Genomic DNA, 20016 nt, shown 5'->3' with positions numbered 1-20016 from the left:
TAACAGGGATGGTACTATTAAAGCATATTGGCTTAATCTAGAAAAACTTTGGGGAGGAGTTATATTTTAAATAAACTATAAGAATGGGAAGAATAGGATTTAATAGGAAACCATTACAAAGACCTTTTTAAAAGACAGATGATTAGTAAGTTTGGAGAATGCCCTTTCCTTCTTATGTGATGTAGGCCAAATGTAGGAGGGAAAAAGCAAAGATATTACTGTATTTTCCTGACAACTATGTTTTAATTTTAGGCTCAGGCACCAGAACAAATAGTGACCTTATATGAAGATGAACAGTATCCAGTTCATATGTCACTTGTAGAAATGGGGCTGGCAGACCGAGATGAATGATGTAAGCATCATGACTTCTTGTTCCCCTTTATAATCAGCATAAGGCATGCTAATATAGTGGAGATTAAATATACATTAAATATTTATATTGCCTGTAAAAGCACCTCTTCAGACTCTCCTTGATTTCTCAAAGAATGACAAAGCTCAACAAGGATCTTTCTTCTAGACTCTTCTTCGTAGGCCCTTTTCACCTACAGAATACCAGGATCAAAGAGGATATGCATCTGTAAGAATGCTTGGAATGGTTATCATGACTGTTATAGTGCCAGAGAGTGGTTGGGGATGGGCAGAAGAGCAGAAGGAAGTGGGCACATAAGACTGTGGTATGCACAGAACATATTGGACAATCCATGACCTAATCGCAAAGCTATCAAAGTACCTGGGTAACCAGCTGTTTATTCATCCACATAAATGTAACAAGTGATGATTCAGCAACTAGTTTGAACATGTAATTAAGCAAAGGTTTTAAATAACATGCATTTTGTTTTTCAGGTATACAGTGCAGAACATCTATACGGCAGCCCAGAAGAAAGTTTTCTGTTATATGTAGGCCATTTCAGGCTTATTTTTCTTGACTTGTTCTGCAGTAGTGCTGGCCTTTTTCCTTACATGTTAAACTGTCAGGAATTGTTTGAAAAAATAGTTAATAAATATTTGCTTTCAAATATTTTCTGGTTTTATTTTACAATAATTTCAAAATCAGATATTTTAGGCACATAAAAAAATATAGTTCATTTTATAACGAATGTGAATTAAGTTTAAGAAGGACTCAGTACAGTTGGAGACTCCTGTAGGGTGCTTCCCTAGTTATTCTCCTCCCTGCAGAGGTGAACACCGCTGTGAATTTGTTGTTTTTTATTCTGACATTTTACTACACATGAATGGAACCATAAGCAAGATATACTACTGCTGTGTATATTTTTTAATGAATGTGCTATACCGTACCTTTCATTTTCTCACTATTTGTACTGTTCATCAATGTTGGTATGCAGAGCTCTATTTTACTCACTTTCACTCTTCTATTTGTCTCTGCACATAATTCTGTTGCTAAATATTTAGATTACCAGTTTTTCCCCCAATTACAAATATTCTTCTGAAGCACCTTTTGTGTACATGGTATGGGTTTTCTAGTATATATACTTAGTACTGGAACTTACTAAATCATGAGGTATTTGCTTTCCAAAAAGTGTATTGACTCAATTTACTACCATCAGTAGTCTGAATTCCTTGGCAATGTGTGGTGTGGCCAGACCATTACTTGCCAGTATATGATACTAGTATAAAAAGGTATCATTATTTCAATATGCATTCACTGGTTTAATAGTCACTTGTTTGCCTATTCATATCCTTTGTCCATTTTTCTATTGAGCTGTTGTAATTATCTTACTGATTTGGAGGAATATTAATCCTTTGCCAAGTGTATGTATCTTCTAATTTGTGGCTTATGTTTTCTCCTTTCATGGATTTCTCAACATTTTAAGTTTGTGCTGTATCCCATTTAAAAATCCTTTACTATCCTGAAGTAATATGTATAACTCCTTATTTTGAGAAGTTTGCAACTTTTTTCAGATTCAGTTCTTAAATTATCTGGAATTTAAATTACATTTAGCTTTTTTAAAAAATGGAGTCATTGCTAATATTGTATATTGCACTGACTCTACCAGCTTGTAATTATTATATAAATTGATAAGTAGATGATCTGCCCTTCCTAGTTTTATGGGTTATAACGTCAAGGTATGTGTGCTTGATGAGTTAACACCAGCTGTAGTTACTTTTCCCACCCCCTTCTTTCTCAAGTCTCCATCAAAACCAGTTTATTTACCTTCACAGTAACTATTTTCTCCTTGCTTTTTTTTTTTATCTGTACTCACAGAATGAATTCTTTGACCTGTTTTGGTGTTTGACCTACTTGTATTTATTCATTGTTTTAACTTCCCATTCTATTAGTACTAATTAATTGAACACAGTATATTCTGACTGGAGACATTATCTTACTCCCTGAATAAACTTTCCATGCAAGTCCTTATTCTGTAACTGATGTGCTCATGGAAAATCTGTGCTATTTTATTTCTCATATTTCTTGGTTTTTATAACCATCTTCAACCAGTAAAAGTGCATCCTTATTTTTGCAGTCCACAGTTTATAGAAATAATGCTTTCCTTAGTCATGCATTTAACTGTAGAAAGACTGGTGAATTAAAAATGAAAGCTGGGCAGCCCGGGTGGCTCAGTGGTTTAGTGCCACCTTCCACCCAGGGCCTGATCCTGCAGTCCCGGGTTCGAGTCTCACATCAGGCTCCCTGCATGGAGCCTGCTTCTCCCTCTGCCTGGATCTCTGCCCCTCTCTCTCTCATGAATAAATAAAATCTTAAAAAAAAAAATAAATAAAAATAAAAATGAAAGCTGTTCTTGTACAGTACAAACAATATAAAAAGCTATGGTGTTTTATTTTATAATCCAAACATAATTTTTTCCATGTATATATGGAATATATATATATGTATATACACACACACACAGTAACATAAATTAAAACACAGAATCCACAAGAAATGTATACCTTTTAACAAGAAATCAAGTTAGTGTTATTTCATGATTAGTCACGCACAGGGTCATTACAATTTTGTATCCATTAGAACATTACCATCCTTGTCTTTAACCCGTATTCGACCGGATGTATATTTTGTTTCTTGATGACCATTTGTATATACGGTTTTAACAGTGCCATCTGGATATTCCCGTCTCTTGAACTGGGCTGTGTGTAGTTCTCTTTGGCCATTATTAAACTCTATGATTTTGTTGCCATCTCTGTAAATTTAAAATATAATTTAAAATACTAAATATATAACAGGAAAATGACCTAAAAGTGGCCTTTTGATTCTGGCCATTCTCTCCTCTCCTAGAACCTCCACTGTTCTTCTTGCACAATACCTTCTTTGCAAATTCTTTCCACCCTGTTTCTGCTTCAGGTTGATTGTTCTGATCAGATTAGCACTTAAATGTGCCCATGAAAAGTTTTTAATAAGTTTATGTGTATTGTGCCTCTAAGAAAAATTGGGCATTGTATTAATATGGCTGAATTTCAGTTTTGACCTTTTACTCTTTTCACTAAAGTTATAAGCAGTCTAAGTGCTTGCTCCTTATCAGGTTGGAGAGGAGCGTTTATGTCCCTGGAAAGGGCCATAAATCAGACTTCACACCTGTTCTGACACAGTGGGACAAAGAAGCAGTTAATCCCAAAAGGACTACTTGATGTGCCTGCAGGACATTCAAACTGAACCCCTAAACAGATCTGTAATATGCCCTTAGAAACACAAAGCTAGCCTATAGATGGTGAATCACCACTTCTCAACACAATGGTTTTTTTTTCTATTTTTGTTATTTCTCAAACTTTATGTGAATGGAAGGCTTTGTGCCACATGTATTAGACTTACAAGCCATCTTGAGAACCACTGTTTATCAAGTGCAGCCAGGACCAGGGATGACAGGGTCACCCGAGACATTAGAAATGCAAATTGTTGGCCTAGAGCTCAGCAATCTGCAACTGAACAATCCGCCAAGTAGTTTTAATGCACAGTGAAGTTGAAGAACCACAATGAAGTTCAAAAATGCCAAAATTATCCTGAACGATCTAGTATCTGGGATTTGGTTGAGTGCAGATCAGATGCAAAAAAGATGGACATGAATTAATACATGTTGAAGCTGGACAGATGGGTACATTGAATTTTTCATATTATTTTCTCTACCTCTTACCATAGAAAATTTCAAACATAAGATTTAAAAAGGCAGAGTTTCTGAAATTGCTCAAAGTATAATGTACACATTAAGATTTTTCTCAAATTTTAGGAGAGATTGGTATTTATTTAGCGGAGCACCAGAGGAAGTTTCAAACCATGTTAAGGAAAAACACTACCATGACCATAAAAAGTTCCTACAGTATTTGCACAAAGTGTTTTTTCCATTTTATTTCTTTTCTTTTTTTTTTTGCTAACTTTTATCACAGAACTAAAGTTAGTTAAATGCATGCACACTGTAAGAGAGGAGAAAGTGAAAAACTAAAGACAGTGGATTTGACAAACCTTCACCGTGGTGGTTTTAATTAAAATGGTGATTACAAGAAGCTCTGTACTGTGGACTGAAGAAGTCACTAAGAAGTTGTCGCTAACTTTAAGAAATGTAACACACAGAAGGGCTAAAAAAAGTTGCTATTTTAAGGAATTGAGTCAGGGAGGCCAGAGGAATAAAAGCTTATCAGGCGGGGACAGGGAGATCCAGCAAATCAAAATCTAAGAAGAGATATAGTCTTATTCAAATAATTGCAGCCATTGTTTGTTATTCTTAAAAACTGATAAGGCATGGGCACCTGGGTGGCTCAGTGGCTGAGCATCTACCTTTGGCTCTGGTCATGATCTTGGGGCCCCGGGACTGAGACCCAAAGCAGGCTCCCTGACTTATGTCTCCCTCTGCCTAATGTCTCAGCAGGCTCCCTGCTTCTCCCTCTGCCTAGGTCTCTGCCTTTCTCTCTGTGTCTCTCATGAATAAATAAATAAAATCTTTAAAAAACCTGATAGGGCAGTTTCCTTCTTTGCATCTTATTCACCATTTTTACATTTCGCCAAATTTTTGTTGTTTTAAAAGATTTTATTTATTCAAGATTGATAGAGCAGGAGCAGTGGGGAGGGGCAAAGGCAGAGGGAGAAGCAAAGAGCCTAACGGGAGCTCCATCCCAGGACCCTGGGGTCATGACCTGAGCCAGAGGCACTTAACCGACTGAGCCACCCAGGCGCCTCACCAAATTTCTTTTTCTTTTTTTTTTTTTTTTACCAAATTTATTTCTATACATATACTTGCCATCCTCCTTTTGGGAAGTACTCTACAGACTATATATTAGAACCTGTATGTCTCTAGTTCTAAACTCCAAAATGCTGCTCTCATAGTGCATATTTGTATTCAATACTGCTAACTCACTGAAATTCTGAATGACTTCTACAAATGTTACAAGATTTTAAAAAGTTACTTGGAAACAGAAGTTAAAAATTGGCAAATCTAGAAACAAATTTAACAGATATACCTTTGTACTCTTACAATTGTACCATCTGGAAAAATGCTTTCTTCTTGTCCATCAGGAAATAGGTTTTTGATAGTCTGGTCAGGAAATGTGATTTCTTTTCTCCCATCTGGGAAATGTTTTTCTGTTTACAAAAGGTCACTATTAGTATTTTATTTTTAAAGAAAAGAATGTATTTAGGACAGGGCAAAGCAAGTTTTTACCTATTTGTCCACTTGAAAAATGTAAGATTTCAAGTCCTTCTGGATAAGTAGTATGAGTGGTCTGGGCAGATGCGTAGTAGTAGATCTGTAGAGACATAAAGTCAGTATATGTTTTCTCTAGAGATGTTTAAGCCATGGAGAAAAATACTCCTAGGGAAACTTACAACTCTCTCATCTGGCATGACCTGCTTCACATCACCATTAAAGAAAGTGACGGTGACAGTCTTCCCATCTGCACTCACTTCCTTTCGAGTTCCATTTGGAAACAATATAACATGGCACCCATTCTTATAAACCTTTTCTATCTACAGAAGAAGAGAAACAAGATTATCAATAAAAGAGATTTCATCCTGATACATGACAAAAATCTCTTCCAAATTACTTACTTTGAAATCTTTCATAATAAAAAGCAAAAACATTGTCTCCAAGTATCAACACACCATCATTCTTATGTCACCTATTCCCTATGCCATACCCCTTATCCCCATGACTTACTCATCCATAACTGGAAATCTATATCCCCCATTCCCCTTGACCCATTTTGTCCATAACCCCACCGTCTCCCCTCTGGCAACCATCAGTTTGTTCTCTATTTATGGGTCTGATTCTGCTTTTGGTGTATACATTTGATCTTTTAAATTCCACATGCATGAAATCATATGGTACTTATTCTGACTTATTTCCCTTAGCATACTCCCATCTAGGTACAATCATGTTCTAGCAAATGGCAAGTTCTCATCCTTTTTTTATGGCTGTGTAATGTTTCCATGTATGTGTGTGTCTATGTGTGTATACACCACATCTTCCTTATCCATTTGTCTATATAGCAATGTACACTTAGGTTCCTTCCATATCTTGACTATTGTAAATAATGCTGCACTAAACATAGGGGCACATAGATCTTTTCAAATCAGTGTTTTTGTTTTCTTTGGGTAAATACCCAAATACCCAGTAGTGAAATTACTGAATTATGGTATTTCTATTTTAACTTTTTGAGGAACCCCCATACTATTTCCAAGTGGCTGCATCCTACCAAGAGTGCACAAGGGTTCCTTTTCCCCCCACATCCTAACAATTGTTATTTCTTATCTTTTTTATTTTGCCATTCTGACAGGTATGATGTGATAGCTCATTGTGGCTTTGATTTGCATTTTCCTGATTAGTGATGTTGAGCATCTTTTCATGTATCTGTTGGTCACCTGTATATCTTTTTGGAAAAACATCTTTTCAGGTCCTCTGCCCTTTTCTAAATTGAATCATTAATTTCTTGGTTGTTGAGTCATGTAAGTTCTTCATATATTTTGGATAGTAACACCTTAACAGATATGTCATTTGCAAATATCTTCTCCCATTCAGTAAGTTGCATTTTTGTTTCATTGATGGGTTTCCTTTGCTGTGCACAGAAGTTTTTTATTTTGGTGTTGTCCCAATAGTTCGGTTTCTGTCTTAGAAGACCTATCTGGAAAAATGTTGGAGAGCCAATGTCACAGAGGTTACTGCCTGTGCTCTCTTCTAGTATTTTTATAGTTTCAGGTATCACTTTTAGGTCTTTAATCCATTTTGGGTGGATTGGAGAACTGTCTTTTTTCCCCATTGTAAATTCTTGCCTCCTTAGTCATAGATTAATTAACCATAAAAGCATGGGTTTATTTCCGAGGTCTCTATTCTGTCCCATTGATCTATGTATCTCTTTTTGTGTCAGGACCACACTGTTTCATTACTATAGCTTTGTAACATAACTCGAAGTCTGGGATTATTTCTTTCTCAATTGCTTTCAGTATTCAGGGTCTTCTGCGATTCCATACAAATTTTAGTATTATTCTAGTTTTGTGAAAAATGCTGTTGGCATTTTGATATGGATTACACTGAATCTGTACATAGCTTTGGGTAGTATGGTCATTGTAACAATATTAATTCTTCCAATCCATGAGCATGTAGTATCTTTCCATTTGTTTGTGTCATCTTCAATTTCTTTTTTGCTGAGTTTTTTTTTTTTTTAAAGCAAACTGTAGGTATCATTTCACATGTAAAACACTACAATTAAAGGATGAGTTTTAACATAACCAAATCATGACTGCCCCTAACAAACTGTATAATTCCTTCATTATATTGTAATTTTTTATAGTTTACTTGAATCAGGATCAAAACAAGGTCCACATACAACACTTGATGACATGTCTCTTAAATCTCAACCTTTAACAGTCCCCTCTCTGCCCGCTTTTTAATAACAATTACTTGTTGAAAGAACTCGGTCATTGAACATGTAAAATTTCCCACATCTTGAATTTTTTTGACTGCTTTCCCATCATGGCATCATTTAACATGTTCTCATGCACCCTATACTTCCTGGAAAAACCCTAGGAGTTACATCTAGAGGTGTGAATAAAGTCTGGTTGAATTATTCTGGCAAGAATATTTTCTACAAACTGCCAAGAGCTTCTTATGGCTACATATTCAGAAGTGCAATATATGACTGTCCTTGTGACCTCAAGACTGACTGGGTCACATCAGCTAGACCTGCCATGAAGCTGCATCAACCTCTCATCTAGGAGTTCATGGCTTATTGATGACTGCTGCTTAGATCCCTTATTTCATTAGAGACTACCCAATGATGATTCTCAAATTTTCTCATTCCTTTTCCATTGATCAGCGGAATTCTTCTAAAAAAGAAAACCTTTTCCCACCAACAATTTGTTACACTAAAGCAGAGTTTGTACAGGAAAAGTCTAACTACTTTCTTAGACTGCTGTTCTTTTGTCCTTCCCTCACTCCTCAAGACTAGCAGTAAACTTTGGCCTTATAATCTGATTAAAATGGATCAAATTAGCATATTTGGAAAAGCAAATTTTCTATAAACCTGAGGAAAAATGACCTCATCTCCACCCTGCTAACAAACCCTGTTTATGTCCCTTCTTTTTTGCATTCATATTTCTAGCTGGAACACCCAGCTAGGCAGTATCCTACTCAAAACCCTTTCCTAAGCACAAAACTAAAACTGTGCAGCTGGAGATGGACAGAAAGGCTGCAGGGAGGGTTAAGGTCTTGAATGGAGGCTTTTAAGAATTATAAAGGATGACAAAGGCTTTGCAGCTGTGTTCAAAGAAGAACAGTATAAACAAAGGAAGGATATTCCTTCCTCTGCTGGATCTCTAAACTAGAAATGGCAACTAAATGCACATGTGTGTCAAGCATTTTTAGAGGAGTCCAAAGGTTCAAAACAAGGTCACACTCCAAAGAACTATAGCTCTTAAGCCCCCTCAAACAGCCTTAAAGATCAATTAACTTAGGATTGAAGTGTTCTAACTCTATTTTAACCTATATTTATTTATTTTTTTAAAAAATTTTAACCTTTCCATCCGGATGACTGATTTCTCCCTGAATTTCTTCTTTTTCTTCTTTTTTGTTGTCCTTTTTACACTCAGAATCTGGGAAGTCCACTGGTTCAGGGGGGTCTCTGGGTGAGGCAGTCTGTAAGGACAAGAGGCTCTCTTTCATCTGTCCTAAAGGACATGTAATCACATTTCAAGCAGCTAAAACCTACATTTATTTCCAAATGCCAGATTCTCCATATTCTACCATTACATGATTCGATGACTAGCATTTGGTGTTATATAAAAAACATTTCCGGGCAGCCCTGGTAGCTCAGCGGTTTAGCGCCGCCTTCAGCCCAGGATTAAGTCCCATGTCGTGCTCCCTGCATGGAGCCTGCTTCTCCCTCTACCTGTGTCTCTGCCTCTATCTCTCTCTCTGTGTCTCTCGTGAATAAATAAATAAATAAAATCTTAAAAAAAAAAAAAACATTTACAATGTTAAGTAAAAAACCTCCTTTATAAGGGACACCTGGGTGGCTCAGTCAGTCAAGCATCTGACTTAGTTTCAACTCAGGTCGTGAGATCAAGCCCTGGGTCAGATTCCAAGCTCAGTGCAGAGTCTACTTGAGATTCAATCTCTCCCTCTGCCCCTCTCCTTACATGCACAAGCACTCTTGAATAAATGAATAGAATCTTAAAAAAAAAAAAAAAAGAAACCCTCCTTTAAAAATGGTTTAGAAACTTAAATCAGTTAACTAAGCAATTTCAAGCCTGAGTAACCCGTGATTAAGTATATAAAAATATAAAGAGATTTACTTGTCCCTTATCCGAACTGCCTAAATCACGAGGAAGTGTAGGCTTGGATCTTCGAGATGGATTGCCTGTTAGAATATAATTGTCAAGAATTAAATTTCATGTTTAATTTTAAGTTTTAAATTTACTTAATATTATGGTCAAAATTTCCTTAGTTCATATCCTTTTATGAACTACTTTAAGTAAAGAATTCTTAATATTTTTCTTTACCAATGCACCGGAGTTTACTGTTTAAGTTCAAATATTTATTAGGCACTTAAATCTGTGTGACCAAGAAAGACAAGGAGAATATCTATTTTTTGAGGGTTTACAATCTGGAGGAAGAGAGACAGGTACTCAACTGACTTAACAGATGAACCCAAAGGTATTTTGGAAATAATCACAAGGACTTTAGTTAGAGGCTTAGGTGGAAAGTAGATATAATAGAGGCATCTAAGAATACAAACAATGGAGTTTTGCTTGACAAAATAACTGGTATTTAATTAAAATCTAGACCTAATTGCTGTGAGCTAAACTTTTTAGATTATGACCAGCACACCAATCATATGCTGCATTAGTAATACACAGATAGATTATAAAAGAAGCACACACACACACACACACACACACCAACAAAAAATTAAGTGAATGTTAAAAAAAATACATTGAAGTTCCAATATCTTTTTCCTATATGCCAATGGGGCATTTTATGAACACTCCTGAATTTGCAAGTTTTCAAGCATCTGCCACTGGATGCTACATGAAGAACACACTTGAGAAGAAGAATAAATGCAGAGTCCATTCAGGAGGCTGGCAAGCATCTGAGAAGGCTTGTGTGGCATCCAGTGATACAGAAATGTTTTAACTGCACTGTTATTAAATCACTGAGGTCTCAGCCAAATATCAGCAATTTCATGTGATTCAACATACTTAATCGATTCAGAAAATATCAACATCAGGAGGATTAGTTTAGAAATCCCTGGGAGTGTGTTTTGGCTTCGGCAAATACGTGGACAGGAAACAGGTTCTGGAGATGAATGGAGTGCTTGGTTTTGTTTTTTCGTTTGTTTAAAAGTTTTATTTATTTATTCATGAGAGACACTGAGAGAGACAGACAGAGGCAGAGCGAGAAGCAGGCTCCATGCGGGGAGCCCGATATGGGACTTGATCCCAGGTCTCCAGGATTAAGTGCTGGGCTAACGGCGACACCAAACCACTAAGCCACCCAGGCTGCTCAGGAGTGCTCTATTTTGATGTAATAAATGAAGAACAATTGCCTCCACCTCACATGTAAAGAACTAAGCTATTACCTTACTTCTAAATCTTATAACCACCCTCCGTAGAAAAGACTAATATCCCCATTTTACAGGTGAGGAAGCCAAGGCTGAGGAAATTACATGCCAAAGTTGTCAATTAATAAAACAAAACCAGGATTCAATCCCATCAAGCTTAATTCTCTCAAGTTGTTCATGAACAATAACTTGCAGCCTCTAAGCAGACACTGTGAGGTTCAGGAAATGTGAGCAGCATGGAGCTCAGACTCCTAAGTCTGTGTTTACCATTTTGAGCACTATATAAACATACCTTATAAAATTCATATAACATTAAAGTTGGGAAACATTAAATTATTTAAATTATTTAAGAAACAGTGCAGGAGGGTGCCTGGGTGGCTCAGTGGTTGAGCATCTGGGCATGATCCCAAGGTCCTGGGATCGAGTCCTGCATCAGGCTCCCTGCAGGGAGTCTGCTTCTCCCTCTGCCTATGTGTCTGCTTCTGTCATGAATAAATAAAATTTTTTAAAAATAAAAGATAAAGAGTGCAAGAATAGCTAGATATAGATAATATAGGAGGATATGTTTATGACTTCAAGATAGGGAAGACTTAAGAGGCACTACCCATAAAGGAAAAAAACTAGAATTCACAACATTAAGTAAGAATTTGGGGAATCTGGGAGAACCATCAAGTATTACAGCAGCATAAGCCATTCCTTTTCTCCTCCCATTTTTAAACTAATGAGACATCCAAAACAGAATGAAAGTGTCTCAGCACCTTGTACCAAGGAATCCAGGAGGATTCTTGCCCATCTGAGCATCCAAAAATAAGACCTTAGTAAAGGATGTAGATTTAAGAGAGTCAGTGAATCTGCCTCCACAACTGGAAAAGACACCCAGAGATAACAAATCTTGGCAGATACTCACAGGTGAGAGAGAATATGCAGAAGTCTAGACTGCCTAAGGGGAGATTCCAGCAAGCCATTGGAACAGGATAGAGATGAGTTTGCACACAGAGAGGGAAGAACTTGCCAGAGCTGCTCCCCTCCCCAGGGAGACACTGCACAGCTAAGTTGTTTGGCAGTGGCAGTAACAACGTCTCCAAAGGAAGTGATAGAAAGCAAAAGCAATGAGCGATTGCCCAGCTAGCCCAGTTAAATGAGTTGCGGCTAAAGAAACCTCCATCTCCAGCAGCACCCAGATTTGTGAGGAGGGACCCCCAGGACTTGGGGAAGGAAACAGAAAGGGAAGAAAACATACTAGAATATCCAAGAGCACTAAAGGTACATGATTCCTGCTTCAGCACTTCTACAGGATGTCCACCCACAAGTCTCTGGTAGTACCCCACTTAAGGATCTTCCCGCAAGCCCAAGGGCACCCTCAAAGCACAAGTGCTAAACCCACACCTCCCCCAACTCTGCTCCTTAGGTGTTCTCCCATCTACTTCCAAGACAGTGAGATCCAGTAGGCAGAGAACATGCTCAGAAAACAGACCACAGTTGGTGGGCAGGGGAGAAACTACAAATTGGAGCTATTGTACCACTTTCTGGAATACAGAAGAAAGTAGCCAGCCTAGTGAACTGTAAAGATCAAACAAGTCATAAAAACTAAGGAGGTATCTGCTAGTTTGAATGGGAAAGCAAAAATCCATAGCTACAAATATTATTTAAAAACCAAAAAAATAAAAATAAATAAAAATTAAAAATAAATTAAAAATAAAAATAAAATAAAAATCAAGGAAAAATGGCATCACAAAAATAATAATTCTCCAGCAACCAAACTCAAAGGCATGAAATACTGCAATCTAACTGATAAAGAATCCAAAATTGTTCTTATAAAGAAATCCAACAAGTTACAAGAAAACCCAAGACAATTCCATTAAATCAGGAATAAATTAATGAACAGTTCTTTACAAGAGGCTGAAATTATAAAAAAGAACCAAATTCTAGGGCTGAAGAATTCAATGAATGAGATAAAGAATGTAATACAGAGCATCTGGATCAAAGCAGATGACATGGAAGAAAAAAAAAAGTGACTTGGAGAACAGGAATACAGAAATAATATGGTTAGAAGAGGAGCAGGAACTAAGATTTAAAGACTGAAGAAAGCCAACAAGAGCTATGAGATTCCATTAGAAAGGCAAATATTTGAAGAATGGGGGTTCCAGAAGAAGAGAGAGAGGGAAAAGGGAGCAGAGAGTTTATTTAAAGAAATCATAAGCTGAGAACCTCCCAAACCTGCTGAAGGACTTGAACAAACAAGTCCATGAAACTAACAGGACACCCTGTTATCTCCATATAAAAAGATCTTCTCCAAGACACATTATAATGAAACTGTCAAAAATTAATTAGAAAGAATCTTGAAAGGGGCCTGGGTGTCTCAGGTCATGATCCCAGGGTCCTGGGATTGGGCCCCAGGTCAGATTCCCTGCTCAGCAAGGAGCCTGCTTCTCCTAGTCCCTCTGCCCCTCCCCCTGCCTGTGCACATGCACTCTCTTTTCTCAAGTAAATAAAATCTTAAAAAAAAAAAAAAAAAAAAAAAAGAATCTTAAAGGCAGCTAGAAGATAAATAAGCTACAAAAAGAAAAAACAAACAAAAAGCCAAAAAACACATGAGTCTATCAGTGGATTTCTCAGCAGAAACTCTAGAGGCCAGGAGACAGTGCAATGTCATATTCAAAGTGGTAAGACATAAAATTGCCAGCCAAGAATATGTTATCCAGTAAAGTTTTCCTCAGATATGAAGAAGAAATAAAGATTTTCTCAGATAAAAGCAGAGGGAGTTTAATCACTTGTCTTGCAAGAAATGCTGAAACAAAAAGATGCTAATCAGCAGCATGAAAACATACAAGAGCACACAATGCAATGGTAAAGATGAAAAATTTATAATCAAATATAGAAAACTCCAATTCTACAATAAGATATTGTATTAACTACTTACCCATAGTATAAAGGTTAAAAGAAAAGAACATTAAAATAACTATCACTTAGTGGTAAAAAGCTGAAAGTTTTTCCTCTGAGATTAGAACAAGGCAAAGACGCCTACTCCTGCCACTTTTATTCAACATAAAATCAGAAGTCCTAGCCATAACCATTAGACAAGAAAAAGAAATAAAAGGCATCCAAATTGGGTAGGAAGAAGCAAAAGTGTCACTATTTGCAGATGACAGGATACTAAATATCAAAAACCCTAAAGACCCAACCAAAAAAATCTATCAGAATAAATGAATTCAGTAAAGTCATAGGATAGAAAATTAACATAAAGAAATAAATTGAGGTGGCTCAGTTGGTTAAGTGCCCAACTGTTGATTTCAGCTCTGGTCATGATTTCAGGTGAGATCATGCCCTGCATTGGACTCTGCACGGAGCTTGGAGATTCTCTTCCTCTCCCTCTGCCCCTCACCACATCCCCCACTCATGCTGTCTTTCTCTCTAAAAAAAACAAAACAAAACAAAAACCAGTTGAGTTTTTACACTAATAACAAGCTATCAGAAAGAGAAATTAAGAAAACAATCACATTTACAATTACAGCAACAAGAATGAAATATCTAGGAGTAAGTTTAACCAAGGAGATGAAAGACCTATACCCTGAAAACTGTAAGACACTGATAAAAGAAACTAAAGATGACACAAATAAATGGAAAGATACACTGTGCTCATAGAAATAATTAAAATGTCCATACTACCTAAAGCAATCTACAGATTTAGTGCAATCCCCATCAAAATACCAATGACATTTTTCATACAACTAGAACAAAGAATCTTCAAACTTGCATGGAACCACAAAAGACCCCAAATAGCCAAAGCAATCCGGAGGAAAAAGAACAAAGCTGAAAGCATCACAATTCCTGATTTTAAACTATACTGTAAAACTACAGTAATTAAAACTATGGTAGTGGCATAAAACAGTACCAGCATAGACTCATGGAACAGAACAGAAAGCCCAGAATTCAACCTTCACATGTACAATCAATTAATATTCAAAAAAAAATTAATATTCAACAATGGAACCAAGAACATTCAATGAGGAAAGGATAGTCTCCTCAATAAATGATGTTATGAAAACTGAACACATGCAGAAAAATGACACTGGATCTCTATTTTAGACTACTCATAAAAATTAATTTGAAATGGACTAAAGACTTAAACATAAAACATGATACCAGAAAACTTCTAGAGAAACAGAGAGAAGGAGTTTCTTGACACTGGTCTTGGCAATAGCTTCTTGATACCAAAAGCACAAGCAACAAAACCAAAAATAAAAATCAAAAGCTTCTGGTATAACAAAAGAATCAACAAAATGAAAAGGCAACCTATAGAGTAAGAAAACTTTTGTAGACCATTTGTCAGATTAATATCCAAAATACAGAAAGAACTCCTCTACCTCAGTGACAACAAAAAATATGATTGAAAGATGAGCAAAGGAACTCCAGAGACATTTTTTCCTAATACATCCAAATGGCCAGCAGTACGTGTAAAGATGCTCAATATCGCTAATCATCTAGGAAATGCAAATCAAAACCACAAGATATCACTTCACACCTGCCAGAAAGGCTATCATCAAGAAGACGAGAGATAACAAGTATTAGCAAGGAGGTGGAAAAAAGGAAATCCTCATGTACTTTTGGCGGGCACGTTAAACTGCTTCATCCACTATGGAAAACAATAGGGAGGTTCCTCAAAAAATTGAAAATAGATCTGCCATATGATCCAGCAATGCCACTTCTGAGTACACACCCAAAGGAGATGAAAACCGGGGTATGGAAGCCTGTGTTCACTGCAGCATTACTCATAGTAGTCAAGATATGGAAACAACCAAAGTGTCCCTCCCTGTATGAATGGGATAAAGATGTGATATACATACACAATGGAAGATTATTTTGCCATGAGAAAGGACATACAGTCATTTACAATAACATGGATGGACCCTGAGGACATTATGCTAAGTGAGGTATCAGACAGAGAAAGACAAATACTGTATGATATCACTTATATTTGGAATCTAAAGAAGCCAAACTTTAAAAAAGAGTGAAATGGTGGTTATGAGGGGGTGAAAGTCTGGGGAACAGGGGAGATGTTGTTTAAGGGTAGAAACTTGGAACAAGTAGTAAGTACATCCTAGAGAACTAATGTACACTATAGTGAATACAGATAATATTGTATTATAATCAGCAAATTTTCTAAGAAACTAGATCTTAAATCTCCAACCACTAAAAAGATACAATTATGTGATATAATAGAGGTGCTAGTCATCACTACATCACTACATATGATTGCCATCACTACATTGGCAATCATAATATGTAAATACATCAAATCCATATATTATACACCTTAAATTTGCACAATGTTATACACCAAATATATTTTAATAAAAAAGGTCAAGAGTTTTGTTCATCAAAAGATAAAAGAGTAAAAAGGCAGGCTACAGACTGTAAGAAGATATTTTCAATGTGTAACTCTTAGAAGATTATGATGGGGGAAGGGGAAATGCTCCCACAAACCAATAATGAAAAAGACAAACAATGGCACAGAATAAGTAGAAGACCTGATTCATTTTTCTCAAAAGAGGGAATCTAAATAGCTAATAAATACCGGCAAAGGTATTCTCAACTCTATCAAAACTATAATAATAATGTTGCACCCCTACCAGACTGGCAAAAATTGAAGTCTGACAATGCCAAGTATCAACATGGTATAGAACAATGCAAGCGCTTACACTAAGCAATGTAGTCATTGCTAGGTAGAAAGTAAAATCATTCTGGAAAATGTTTTGGCAAAATCTATGAGTGTTAAAGATATTCTTACTGATTACCCAGTAATTTCAGTACATGCCCTAGAAAAATGAATGTTTATACCAGAAATGTTTAAGAATATTCACAGGATCACTGTTTAACATCCCTAACTTAAAAAAGATTTAACCATCAACAGAAGTCAAATGTACATATTCATAAACATTCAAACTGCCTTGCAGTGAAAACCAGAATTGCAAATCAACACGACTCTCAAAAACAATGTACAATAAAAGAAGACAATGGAATACATACAGTGTAATTGTTCAGAAAGTTAAAAAACAATGCATGTTTTTAGGGCCGCACCTATGAGAGTAGAAACTACAAACAGAAGCAATGTAATATGATCATGGAGGGGACAGCTCTGGGATGCTGCTACTCTATTTATCCAGCTGGTAGTTATCTAAGTATTTCCTTTTTATTATCAAAATGCATATATTTTTTTTTCTAAATTTAATTCATGAAAATAATTTCTAAAAATTCCAGGTAGATTAAAGACCCAGTTGTGAAAACAAAAGTTCGTAAGAGAAAATAGTACACTTGTGATCTCAGGATTAGAAAGATTTCTTAAAGTCATGAAAATAGATTGATAAATTCAATATTAAAAGGAAAAACAGGTGCTCCTGGGTGGCTCAGTTGGGTAAGTCTTCAACTCTTGATCTCCCCTCAGGTCATCATCTCAGGATCTTGAAATGGAGCCCACATTGGGCTCCCTGCTCAGTGGGGAGTCTGCTTCCTCTCCCTCTGCTCCTCCCCAGCTTGTGCGCGCGCGCGCACACACACACACACACACACACACTCTCTCTCTCTCTCTCTCTCTCTCCAAAATAAATAAATAAATCTTTTTTAAAAAGGGAAAAACATGCATATAAAAAAAAAAACACAAACCGAGATTGGAGAAGACATTGGCAGTGCTTGTAACTGAGAAAGGATTAGTATGCAGAATAACTTCAATAAGAACAAATCTCCCCTCCCGAAAAAGTTTTAAATAGGCAAAAGAAATGAACAGGCAATTCACAAAAGAGGAAACCCAAATGCCTATATACAAAAAGATGCTCACATCACCTTACCAGTAATCAGGGAAATACATATTAAAATTACACTAACTATAACCATTTCACATCCATCTGGCCACAATTTCAGTCTGACCAGGTCAAGAGTAAGCACAAAGAGTATATTCTGCTGATGGTAAAAAAAAAATGACAAAACCACTCTGCAGAACAAAGTGAAAACTTCCTACAGCACAAACCTGGTATGATCGACCCAGCATCTTACTCTGGATATGTGTCTTAAAGAAACTCACATGACAGACATATTCTGCAGCACTATTTATTCTACTGACAAACAGGAAAAACATGAAGTCCATCAACCTGAAAACTCAACTGTAGCAAATATACATAGAACCTGTACAACTATTAAAATCAATAAACTAAAAAAAATTTTTTTAAATAAAATCAATAAACTAGAGTTTATATGCACTGATGTGGGTATCAAAATATTGAGAGAGAAAAAACAAACTGTAGAGGGATACACAGAAACAACACTATATTGATTTATGTACACAGTGTAGCAAAAGAATGAAAAACAAGCAAAGGAATATTGTTAGGATGTAAGTAAGTGGGGGAGCAGAATATGCAGGGGCTTCGTGATATTTACAATGTCTTATTTCTTAAATTGGGTATAAATTCTCTGTTCTTTAAATTCCTGAAATATTTTATAAAAAGATCATGCAACTTCTTACCTTGTGTCAGCAAATGATTTTTCTTGTATTTTTCTACCTGAGTTCCTGAAGAAATCTGACTCTTCTGTAATCGAACTGATGAATTCTACAGTATGAGATAATTTTGAATATAAAATTAGTGTTAGGCTACATATTAGTACAATGAATGAAACTAACAGCTTGCAGTAAGAATGGTTTAAGTTTGTTCGTTTATGTTGTTTTCATTTAACACTACAGGTCAGAGGGAACAAGATATTATTTAGAACTGAATTACACACACACACCACCTATAAAAGAAACACAGCTGACCCTGAACAAACGTTGGTACGGGGTACTGTCAACCCCGCATTTGAAAATCCATGTATAACTTTGACTCCCCCCAAATTTGACAACTAATAGCCTACTGCTGTCTGGAAGCCTTACCAACATGAACAGCAGATTAATATATATATCTTGTATGTCATGTATTATGTACTGTATCCTTACATTAAAGTAAGTTAAGCAAAAAAAATGTTATTAAAATCTTAGGGAAGGGAAAATATATTTACGGGGCTGTATTGTATTTATTGAAAAAAAATCTGCATACAAATGAACCCACCTGGTTCAAAGGTCAACTATATATTCATTCTTCAAGTGAGGGCATAATAGACAACACAGTGAAACACTCTTCTGTGACTGTTATCAGATTCGCCAGAGAAAAGGGCAGGAACTCAATACCACTAAACCCCTTTATCTCACCTCCTATGAACACCTAACCATCTTGCTCTCACTTTGAGCCCTAGCTCCTCACAAAGCCCTAGCTCTGTGGCTTCTCACCACAGCCCCTTCTGGGGACAGAACTTTCTCACCCTCAGCACTCACACCCCTAGGTTTAGGGTAGGGTAAAGGTCTTCCTTGCTCCCCATCACCACTTCCAACAAATCACTCTTCTCCCTAACCACCCCTGCCCCCAACTCTGTGTCTCATATCCATGACTCACCTACCATGAATCCCCTTGCCAGGAGGTAACTCCAGTGGTATTCTGTTTCCTGACCTACTCTCGCCTACCTCAGCCATGCATGCAAACTCTAGAACTAGTCATTATCAATTTATCTGCAATTATCAATAACTGCAAAAATCTCAATTTCAAAGCCCTCAGAGCCAGAATGTGAGGGCATTCCACAAAGTAATGAGCCAGGTTTATTCAAAAAGCCAATGCTATTTAATAAAATGCTAAAGTAGTTAGGAGTAAGATGCCACAATTTCTGCAATTAGCCTCAAATGGTCCAGCAAAATACATATACACAAGTGGTCAATTAACAGTGTTCAAATCTAGGTGACTATGCAGATGTTCATCATACTATTCTTTCAAATTTCTCTATTTGGGGACGCTGTTATAATAAAATGTTTGGGGAAGACAGGTGAATTCCACTTTCTTCTGACTGCCATATCCTATCCTTCCAGCTCATTCCTCTAACACCCTCACGCCACCAATGTGTACAGCCCACAAGGTCCTACAATTCACTGAC

The 20016-nt window shown here is 36.6% G+C and overlaps 2 protein-coding genes across 7 annotated transcripts in view; one reads left to right on the top strand and one right to left on the bottom strand.

Annotated features, from left to right (window-relative positions):
• Positions 1 to 351, top strand: part of RNF17 (ring finger protein 17) — a 116236-nt gene extending 115885 nt beyond the window's left edge. For both annotated transcript variants that reach the window (XM_038573546.1, XM_038573545.1), the window contains exon 35: positions 253 to 351. In XM_038573546.1, coding sequence (XP_038429474.1) covers positions 253 to 351 — 99 coding nt within the window. The remainder of the gene's footprint in view (positions 1 to 252) is intronic.
• Positions 352 to 2771: 2420 nt separating this feature from the next.
• CENPJ (centromere protein J) overlaps positions 2772 to 20016 on the bottom strand; it is a 53365-nt gene continuing 36120 nt past the window's right edge. For all 5 annotated transcript variants that reach the window (XM_038573550.1, XM_038573548.1, XM_038573549.1 and 2 more), the window contains exons 11-17: positions 18530 to 18614; positions 9749 to 9813; positions 8970 to 9089; positions 5786 to 5926; positions 5622 to 5706; positions 5422 to 5542; positions 2772 to 3158 (exon numbers count right to left, since the gene is read on the bottom strand). In XM_038573550.1, coding sequence (XP_038429478.1) covers positions 2966 to 3158; positions 5422 to 5542; positions 5622 to 5706; positions 5786 to 5926; positions 8970 to 9089; positions 9749 to 9813; positions 18530 to 18614 — 810 coding nt within the window. In that variant the 3' untranslated portion in view covers positions 2772 to 2965. The remainder of the gene's footprint in view (positions 3159 to 5421; positions 5543 to 5621; positions 5707 to 5785; positions 5927 to 8969; positions 9090 to 9748; positions 9814 to 18529; positions 18615 to 20016) is intronic.

This window comes from Canis lupus, chromosome 25 (genome assembly GCF_011100685.1).
Source record: "Canis lupus familiaris isolate Mischka breed German Shepherd chromosome 25, alternate assembly UU_Cfam_GSD_1.0, whole genome shotgun sequence".
Lineage (NCBI taxonomy): Eukaryota > Metazoa > Chordata > Mammalia > Carnivora > Canidae > Canis > Canis lupus.
Note: the sequence above shows the minus strand (reverse complement) of the source record. Positions and strands in the feature narration are given on the sequence as shown.